The sequence below is a fragment of the Bos javanicus genome, chromosome 3 (genome assembly GCF_032452875.1).
Source record: "Bos javanicus breed banteng chromosome 3, ARS-OSU_banteng_1.0, whole genome shotgun sequence".
Classification (NCBI taxonomy): Eukaryota; Metazoa; Chordata; class Mammalia; order Artiodactyla; family Bovidae; genus Bos; species Bos javanicus.
In genome coordinates this window covers 120,806,276-120,816,161 of record NC_083870.1, presented here as the reverse complement: position 1 = coordinate 120,816,161, position 9,886 = coordinate 120,806,276, and the positions used below count along the sequence as shown (strand labels likewise).

Here is a 9,886-nt window from a genome sequence, read left to right as displayed (position 1 = left end):
CAAAGAATGTTCAAGCTACCTTACAATTGCACTCATTTCACATGCTAGCAAGGTAATGCTTAAAATCCTTCAATCTAGGCTTCAGCAGTATGTGAACCAAGAACTTCGAGATGTACAAGCTGGGTTTAGAAAAGGCAGAGGAACCAGAGATCATATTGCCAACATCCACTGGATCACAGAGAAAGCAAGGGAATTCCAGAAAAAGATCTATTTCTGCGTCATTGACTACACTAAAGCCTTTCACTGTGGATCACAGCAAACTGTGAAAAAAGTCTTAACGAGACGGGAATACCAGGCCATCTTGCCTGCCTCCTGAGAAACCTGTGTGTGGGTCACAAAGCAACAGTTAGAATCGGACGTGGAACAACACACTGCTTCCAAATAGGAAAAGGAGCGCATCAAGGCTGTGTATTGTCACTCTGCCTATTTAATGTATATGCAGAGGACATCATGCGAAATTCCAAGCTGGATGAAGCACAAGCTGGAATCAAGACTGCTTGGAGAAATATCAATAACCTCAGTTATGCAGATGAAACCACCTTTATGGCAGAAAGTAAAGAGGAATAGTGGAACTCACCTTGATGAGGTTGAAAGAAGAGAATGAAAAAGCTGGCTTAAAACTCAACATTCAAAAAACTAAGATGATGGCATCCGGTCCCATCATTCATGGGAAATAGAAGGGGGGGAGGTGGAAACAGTGACAGACTATTTTTCTGGGCTCCAAAATCACTGCAGATGATAACTGCAGCCATGAAATTAAAAGACACTTGCTCCTTGGAAAAAAGCTATGACCAGCCTAGACAGCATACTAAAAACCAGAGACATTACTTTGCCAACAAAGGTCCATCTTGTCAAGGCTATGGTTTTTCCCAGTGGTCATGTATGGATGTGAGAGTTGGACTATAAAGAAAGTTGGGCGCCAAAGAATGGATGCTTTTGAACTGTGGTGTTGGAGAGGACTCTTGAGAGTTCCTTGGACTGTAAGGAGATCTAACCAGTCCATCCTATAGGAAATCAACCCTGAATATTCATTGGAAGGACTGATGTTGAAGCTGAAGCTCCAATACTTTGGCCACCTGTTGCGAAGAACTGACTCATTGGAAAAGACCCTGATGCTGGGAAAGATTGAGGACAGGAGGAGAAGGGGACGACAGAGGATGAGATGGTTGGATGGCATCACCGACTCAAGGGACATGGGTTTGGGTGGACTCCGGGAGGTGGCGATAGACAGGGAGGCCTGGCGTGCTGCAGTCCGTGGGATCGCAGAGTCAGACACGACTGAACAAGTACCTTCCCGGCATCACAGGGCTGCGCTTCCCGCCAGCGGCCACACGAGGACGCGCAGGACCGCGCGGCGGCCGGGCTTGCGGGGCGGCCGACCTGGGGGAGGGCCCGGCGCTGGGGGAGGGGCTGGCGCTGGGGGCAGAAGGCGGGGGTGGGGCGCCCGGGCTTGGGGAGGGGCCGTAGCGCTGCAGAGAGCCCGCGGATGAGGAGGACCTCGGCGCGGGCTGGGTCCCCGCCTTCCGTGATGCTGCGTCCCCCCAGCCCCGCTGGAGGGCCCTGGGGTCCCCGCGCTCTCGGCTCCGGTCCTCCTGAGCGGTCACGCCCGAGGGGACACCCCTCTTGGCCGGTTCCCAGGGCGAGAGGCGCTGAAGGCCCAGGGGCTGTAAGGGGACCACACCCCCTTCTCTGCACCCCCCGGGGCGGCAGCCGCGGGAAGGGCAGAGCGGAGGTCCCCGTGCGGCCGCAGGGCGGGGGGGCACACGCGTCACTGTGGGTCCAGCAGGCCCAGGACCGTGAGGACAGCGCGGGCCAGTGGTGTCGGGGTGGGCAGGTCACTGCTGGCCTGGGGGCCTGGATGACCATCGGGAGACCCCAGAAAACGGGCGCCGGTGTGAGCCCCCTGCTCTGGAGGGGGTGGTCCAGAGGCAGCGGCCACAGATCCTCAGGACCAAGGCTGACTGGGCCTCGAGCCTCTAAGTCAGGCGCCCAGAGGGAAGCTTGTTGAGTCCGCAGGGACGGTGGCCAGCCCTGAAGTTCTCTACTGCGGCCCTGTGTGGTCGGTCTGAGCCATCCAGGGACAGCTTTGCATCTCAGAAGCAATTTCTATTTATCTAGAAGCTGGAAATCATGCGGTGACCAGCACTTCAATGGGGGCTGCCCCAGGGGAGACCACAGGTCTGAAGACAGAGGGTGCCGCTATGGGCACCACAGCCCCCCAACAGCTGCTTCCCAGGGAGGAGGGCGGTGCATCCTGCCCTAGGAGAGGGGTCTCACCAGTGTAGACAGAACACTCAGGGTGGGAGGGCGGGTCATATCCTAGGAGTGAGATCTCACCCGGTGTAGACAGAACTCTGGAGTTGTGTCCTGATCCAGTGGTTAGTGTATCAGAAAAGGGGGAGCCTGGCTGCAGTGCTCTGGCTGGCTCTGCTCGGCTGTGTGAGTGTCAAGCCTCGAGGCCCAGAGCCTTCTGCGCACTTGTGTCATGTGGGGTTCCGTTGGGCAGGATGCTGACGTCAAAGCCCACCCCCGTCCCTCCGTCCAGGCAGCCCCTCTGTGGGGACCCCTCCCCATCCTTCTTCCTCACCTGGAGTCAGCCTGAGGTCTAATCTCCCAGATCCGCCCTGGCCCTGTGGACAGAGGGCCCTGTGGACAGAGGGCCCTGCAGCAGAGAGTCTGGCCACCTACCCCTCCCCATGAGGCAAGCCTTCCCAAACCTCCCATCTGACCAGGGACCCAAGTCTCGGACCCCAGGGCCCTGGGGCCAGTCTGTGTGAGGGGAGGGACAGGGTGACCCCGCCCAGCTGCCCGTGGTCATCCCCTGATGCCTGGGACCCACATGGCCCAACACCCCTGCCCCTTAGAACTGGATCCTGGGCCATGAAGATGGGAATCCAGGGTGTAGACACAGGGAACCTCAGGCAGATGGCGCTTCTTGAAAAGCGCGTGGATGAAAATGTTCCAGGAACCATGAACAAAATCTGGTAAAATGCTGGGTGGTCCTCTGCCCCTCCCTCGGGGAAGGTGCCTCCTCAGCTCCTGGGGCCCTGGGGAGGGGGTGGTCTCCAACCACACCCAGAGGGGCTTTCATCTTCCCGAGGAGGTGGTGTTGGTCTCCCACCCTCCGCAGCTTGTGCTGAACCAGCCCGAGCGTCACGTCCAGAGATCTAATGGCACCGCAGGAAAGGGTCACTGGGAGGACCAGGACCCCAGGGGTCGGCTGGCCCCTGTGCCCCACCACCCTCTCCTGCACACCCTCAGCTCAGCGGGAGACTTATGTGGCTGCTGCCTCTTAACTCTTGTTTTATTGACGTGTAACACACATACAGAGTGCCTGGGACACACGCGGTCAGCTCGGGGGGTGGCCATGGCATGAGTTTCCATGACACCAGGACTCACCGCGGAGATGCAACATGGAAGCAGTGCTGTCGGGGCGGCCGGGGGCAGGGGTCTCTGCTCACCAGGCGCCCGGGCAGCCCCCCTGGAGGGGGTCCCCAGGGGAGCGACGGGAGGCACCGCCCTTCATACCCACGGGGAGCGGTCGGGGCTGAACTTGCACAGGTACATTATCCAGAGGACGCAGACGGCCAGCGAGACCCAGATCCAGACCTCTTCGTAAGGGTCAAAGCAGAAGCCCTCGGCCCAGCAGAAGCCCTCGTCCCCGGGGGACGGGGGGCGGAACCTGGACGCACGGGGTCCTGGCTGCTTCCGCTTCTTGGACGAGCCCCGGGGCGCCAGGCCATCGCCTTGAGGGCCCCTGGCCTTGCGCCCGGAGCTCTTGCTTTGGATGATGCTGAAGACAGAGAAGGGGACGGTGACGGAGCCCTCGCCGAGGGGCACCCAGCCGCCCACGTCGGTCCCCGGGAGGCGCTCACGGCCCTCGGCAGGGGGGCCGCCGCCGCCAGCCACCTGCCCTTTGCCTTCGGGGCCACCGGCAGAGGAGGCCACCACTCTGCCCTCGTAGGCGAACATGAAAGGGAAGGTGAGGGAGCCGTACACCAGGTCGAACGAGTCGGCGTCTTCCAGGAGCACGTCGGTCAAGGAGGAGGGGAAGGTGACCGAGCCCTCCCCGTTGTCCATGAGGCCGACGATGTAGGTCATGGGCCGCGGGCTGCCTCCAACCGGGACAAGCCTGGTGCTGCTGGACGGGGCGCCCCAGTCGGCACCCTCGTCCTCGCCCTCGCCCTCATCCCCATCCTCGTCGGGTTCAGAGACACAGCCGAGCCCTTGGTAGATGAAGCCTGTGGTTGCCTTCGCGCCGCTGAGCAGGAGCCCCTTGCCGTGGAAGACGGGGGCTTTGATGTTCACCGGGAAGCGTCTACCCTTGGACGGGGCCTTGGAGTTGGCGGGCAGGTAGAGGGAGCCCCTGCCGATGATGTGCTGCCGGCCTGCTGACTCACCCGCCAGCCCCTGGGCCCTGTGCCCGAGGGAGAAGGGGATGGTGACGACCTCCTCGGCCTGGCCGCAGAAGTCCCTGCCCTCGGCGATGGGGCTCCTGATGAAGTCGGCTGCGTACAAGGGAACGGCGATGGCGTCGGGGGTGCAGCCCCGTGGGCGGTCGACCAGCAGCCCGCGGCCCAGCGTACGCAGCTGCCTGCTGGTGGTGGGGGCAGCCTCGTCGCCGCTGGAGTACAGGGTGAACCTGCCCTTGATGCTGCCGGAGCTCCTGCCCTCGGGCCCCCAGGCGGGGTCAGGCGGCTGCTGGAAGAAGCAGACTCCCAGGTCGCAGGCCTCACAGCGTTCGCCGAAGCAGACCTCGGGGCCCTGGTCGGAGCCGGGACCCTCCGCGTAGCACTTGCGCTCGATGAACCGCACCAGCTTGCCCAGGAAGAGCCGCACGCTCAGCAGGCTGACGCGGCACTCGGCCCCGCCGGGCGGGCACAGCCGGCACCGCTGGCCCCAGACCCGCATCTTGACCAGCCCGCGCCGGCCTGCCTCGTCCCACCACAGGTGGAAGAGCACGTGAACGTGGGCCGAGGCCCAGCCCCACTGGCAGCGACCGCACTGGAGCCTGCGGAGGAGAGAGGCCGGGGGGCGAGGGCTCGGCCGGAGCCTGCCCTGCACGCCCCCGAGGCCCCACAGCCCGTGCGCGCCCTCGAGGCCCCCGCCCGTGAGCACCCCTGAAGCCCCACAGCCCGTGCATGCCCCCGAGACCCCACAGCTCGTGTGCGCCCCTGAGACCCCACAGCTCGTGTGCACCCCTGAGACTCCACAGCTCGTGTGCGCCCCTGAGACCCCACAGCTCGTGTGCGCCCCTGAGACCCCACAGCCCGTACGCACCCTTGAGGCTCCAGCCCATGCGTACCCCCCACGTGTGTGCGCCCCCGCGGCCTCCCAGCCTGAGGAGCCCAAGCAGACGCCTTCCATCCTTTGGCCCCAGCATGCCCCGGGTGGCCAAGCGCGCTGCCTGGGCCCCTCTAGGCTCAGCGCTACATCTGTTGCTGCTCTGTCCCGGCGGCGTGGGTCTCAGCGCCCCTAGGAGACACCACCAGGACCCCGCGGGAGGGAGGGCCATCTGTGGTGCCCAGGGGATAGGGCAGGGGGCTGCACAAAGGGCCTGGGGAGCCCGTCCCCCGGGAGAGGGGCCATGAGGGGTGCAGGGAGAACTGGGCGTGGGGGGTGGCTGGGAGGCTGGGTGGCCCTGTGGCCCTGGGCCAGCGCACCGGGACTGCGTGCCCACCCCTCACGTGCAACGGCGCTGCTTCGGGGGCCACGGCCCTGTGTCCCCGTCTCTCCAGCTGAGTAACCCTCGGGCTGATCCACCGGGCCTTCCCCTGATGGTGGGCTTTCCACCCCCCACACCCCCACCTGCAGCCTCCTGCCACGCATGGCTGGGGAGCACCTGGACACATGTGGTGTCCTTGGTACTGAACTTCCTCCTTTATTTGTTAATTACGCGGCGCGTCATGGCTGGACGTGGAGACGTGGGTCTGCACTAGTGACCGTCCCACCAGCTGGCGCGTCTGTGCCTGTGAAAACCACACACCGACCAGTGCTCAGGCTGCTTGTCCAGCCCGTGAGCAGCGGCTCCTCCCGGGACAGTCACGGGTGGGAAGGAGCCTCCGATGCTGTCACTTCCTGACACCTGGGAAAGCCAGCCTCTCACCGCACTCCTGACTCCCGGCGCTTCAGACACGGGGGAGCGGGGGCATCCGTGTCAAAGGACAGCTGCCCACGGGGTCCACACAGCCCCCTCTCCCGCCGGCGCCCTCCCGGCTGGCCCCTGGGAGACCCTCGGCCGGTCGCCTGTGGCTGCTTGTCTGACGCTGGGAGGGCACGGCTCACGTGGGGACCCACGGTCCCCGGGGCTCCCGACGTGGCCCCTGCTCGGCCACAGCCCAGGCCAGGACTGCCTCTTCCTTCTTGGGCCCAAGCCCTCCATGAGGGCCCATCCGCTCAGGCCCTCTGCAGGGCAGGGCAGAGACCCACCCTGCTCCAGCTGTTAGCGCTGCCATGGAAACAAGGAGATGCTGCGGTGAACAAAGTCTGCCACAGGCGGGCAGCCATCCCCCCTCCCACCAGCTGCCCCTGGGCTGGGCCCCCAGACTGGCCTGGAGGTGCCCAGCAGGCAGGGACTCAGCTCGCCTGCGCTGCAGGTAACGGACACACAGCTCCCCCAACACCCCCATTGCCCAGAAGGGACGGGGAGCTCCCGGCCCGCCCACCCACCTGTTGGGTGCCAAGGCCAGGCAGACACACGCTGCTCCTGCCTCCCTCAAGGCCCAGGCCACATCCAGCACTGGCTGGTGGCGAGGCAAACTCGCCCCCCCACCCCACCTCCAGGGACCCCACAGGAGGCCCCCCAGCCGCACCTCGAGAGCCCCCGAAGCCGGTACTGGAAACCGCTGCTGTCCAGGTGCCCTGAGGCCAGGTTCTCCTGGGGGACCAGCTCCCAGATGTCCTTGGGCTTCGTCTGGGCCATCAGCTGCACCAAAGTCTTGGCCCACACGTCCGCCCCGTCCATGCTGTTCGGGTCCGCAGTGCGGTCTGAGGGCTGCACCGGCTTGGGCTCCAGGCGAGCACCCACCCGCCTCCAGCACTGGCCAATCGCTGCCTTGACAACCACCCGGTCTCCATGGCAACCGGGTTTGTCTCAGAGAAATGAGCAATGGGACTCTTTTTCTGATCCCTTTGAGTATTTTTTATTACGCAAGCAGTGGAATTTCGTTTTAGGAAAAATTGGAAACAGGTAAATAAACAGGACGACACACACGATGATAAAGGTCGCCCGTCGTCCCCACTGTGGGGCCAACGTCCACGCGTCTCCGGTGCCTGAAGGGAATCGCGGGCCTGCTCCTCTCCCACAGTACGCCGCGGGACCCGTGCTTCTGAACGTCTGGCGTCGCCTGGCCCGCAGCTGGGGTGCAGTCTGCCTACCCGGCCTCGATCCCTGAACTCGATGCCAAGTCTGCTGTCACGAGCAAAGCTGTGAGGAACTTTACTGAACACGTATCGTTGTGAATTGTCCCATTACTTTTCTCCGAACTCTTTATTTGCTAGAAAATCACCTTCGTGTTAAAATACCTTAAACACAGTCAATGCACAGCTTCACAAATGCCTCTAAGCTCTTAGCTCAGCACTGAAGGAGCCAGGGCCCCATAAGTGTCCGCGTGCCCCCAGCCCCCAGACCCCGCCCTTTCCCGCCAGGGCAGCCCATCGGGGACACCAGGGAACCTCCTGGAAGAGGAGCCCACGGCCCGTGAGCTGTGTCCCTGTCCTGTGTGCAGACCTCATCACAGCAGGTCAGGGCTTGGTGACGGTGCAACAGTGGCCAGGCTCAAGGACAGAACCACCGCTGGTCAGGCAGGGTGGGGAGGGGCCTGCACCCAGAAAGCCAAGGGAGCAGCCTCCTCCGCGGGCCCAAGGCCCTGACACAGGGGCTCGTGTTGACAAGATGAAAAGGCTCCGGCCAAGCGAGGGAGACAGGGTCGTCGGCTGGGAGGGCCCGTGCTCAGCAGCCAGTGAGCCCCCAGTGCCCACAGGCAACAGGAAGAGACACTCCCCCAGGCTGTGGCAGCTCCTGGCACAGAGCTGGCCTCCTCCACAGGCCCCTCGCGGAATGAGGTCCTGGGCTCTGCGCCTAGGCCGCTGGCCCCCCTCCCCACCCTGGGCCTGTCCACACAGACAGGCCTCCTGCTCTGTGCCGCCCTGCCCTGAGGGCCACGTCACCTGCCTGACAGCTGTCTCCAGGCTCCGGAGTCTCTGCGCCCCCTCTGCTGGGAGCGAGCCTCATGGGCTGGCCATTTCTGTCCACTCCCCGAGCCACCCAGAAATTCCAGCGTGCAAACCTGATGTGCCCTTTGGGGAGTGCTCTGCGTGAGGCCCGCTCAGCTCCACGGGGCCTCCCCCCCGCAACTTGGCCTCTACCCCGCGTGCAGAGCAGTTGCTTCCCATTGTTCTCCCTCATCTGTGTCCAGCCCACAGCTGACCCTGTCAAGTGGCTTGTTTCTCAACAAACTCTTTCAATTGGGTGACCTCTGTCTGCCTCTCAGCTAAGTGTGAGAGTGAGATAGAGCAGGAAAGTATTGGGAGGTGCCTCAGGGAAGGTTCCATAATACTGGACCAGGTAACCAGGAAGAGTCCTACTTCTCCCATTCCACTTTCACCTTCTCTGCTCACCAAAGCAGAGATGATGACATGATGGCTGGCACTCCTGCAGCCACCTTAGACGACAAGGTGACCTTGCAGATAGAAGCCACTGCTGAGGAAGAAGCAAGGAGACACCCTGATCCTTGAGGGCAGCTGGAGTCCTGATACCACTTCAGGGTCACGTAACCCTGGGTTTCTTCTTTAAGAGAGAAATGAACTTCTTGCAGTCACTGTTATCTTTGTTGTCGTTCAGTCACTAACTCATGTCCAACTCTTTGTGACCCCAGGGACTGCAGCACTCCAGGCTTCCCTGTCCTTCTCGATCTCCCAGAGCTTGCTCAAACTCACGTCCATCAAGTTGGTGATGCCATCCAACCATCTGATCCTCTCCCGTCCCCTTCTCCTGCCTTCAATCTTTCCCAGCTTCAGGGGCTTTGCTAATGAGTTGGTTCTTTGCAACAGGTGACCAAAGTGTTGGGGCTTCAGCTTCAGCATCAGCCCTTCTAATGAACACTCAGGACTGATGTCCTTTAAGATGGACTGGTTGGATCTCCTTGCAGTCCAAGGGACTCTCGAGTGTCTTCTCCAATACCATAGTTAAAAAGCATCAATCCTTCAGTGCACAGCTTTCTTTATAGTCCAACTCTCACATCCATACAAGACTACTCGAAAAACCATAGCTTTAATTATACAGACATTTGTCTGCAAAGTTATATGTCTGCTTTTTAATATGGGGTATAGGTTTGTCGTAGCTTTTCTTCCAAGGAGAAAGCATCTTCTAATTTCCTGGCTGCAGTCACCGTCCACAGTGATTTTGAAGCCCAAGAAAACAAAATCTGTCACTGTTTCCACTTTTTCCCCATCTATTTGCCGTGAAGTGATGGGAATGGATGCCATGATCTTAGTTTTTTGAATATTGAGTTTTAAGCCAGCTTCTTCACTCTCTTCTTTCATCCTCATCAAGAGACTCTTTAGTTCCTCTTCGCTCTCTGCCATTAGGGTGGTGTCATCTGTATATGTTACCTTCAGATGACATCAGATCAGTCGCTCAGTCGTGTCCGACTCTTTGTGACCCCATGAATCGTAGCACACCAGGCCTCCCTGTCCATCACCAACTCCCGGAGTTCACTCAGACTCATGTCCATCGAGTCAGTGACGCCATCCAGCCATCTCATCCTCTGTCGTCCCCTTCTCCTCCTGCCCCCAATCCCTACCAGCATCAGAGTCTTTTCCAATGAGTCAACTCTTCGCATGAGGTGGCCAAAATACTGGAGTTTCAGCTTTACCATCCTTCCTT

General features: G+C 61.1%; 1 protein-coding gene across 2 annotated transcripts; it reads right to left on the bottom strand.

Annotated features, from left to right (window-relative positions):
• Window positions 1-2,605: 2,605 nt before the first annotated feature.
• Window positions 2,606-8,682, bottom strand: RTP5 (receptor transporter protein 5 (putative)). Of its 2 annotated transcripts, none has more exons than XM_061412958.1 (2): window positions 6,813-8,682; window positions 2,606-5,011 (listed from the first exon to the last, which is right to left on the bottom strand). In XM_061412958.1, the coding sequence occupies exons 1-2, from the start codon at window positions 6,962-6,964 to the stop codon at window positions 3,523-3,525; spliced, it is 1,641 nt and encodes a 546-aa protein (XP_061268942.1). In that variant the 5' UTR covers window positions 6,965-8,682; the 3' UTR covers window positions 2,606-3,522. The 2 variants fall into 2 exon arrangements, 1 of the variants encoding a protein (XP_061268942.1); XR_009735590.1 differs by lacking the exon at window positions 2,606-5,011 and adding an exon at window positions 5,859-5,969 and having other exon boundaries at window positions 6,813-6,901.
• Window positions 8,683-9,886: the final 1,204 nt, after the last annotated feature.

What these genes read in the sequence shown, in the direction of transcription:
- RTP5 (XM_061412958.1), bottom strand. Translation starts at nt 6,964, where the DNA reads ATGGACGGGGCGGACGTGTGGGCCAAGACTTTGGTGCAGCTGATGGCC. An exon ending in CGGCTTCGGGGGCTCTCGAG is followed by an intron (nt 5,012 to 6,812) that starts GTGCGGCTGGGG and finishes TCTCCTCCGCAG; the next exon opens with GCTCCAGTGCGGTCGCTGCC.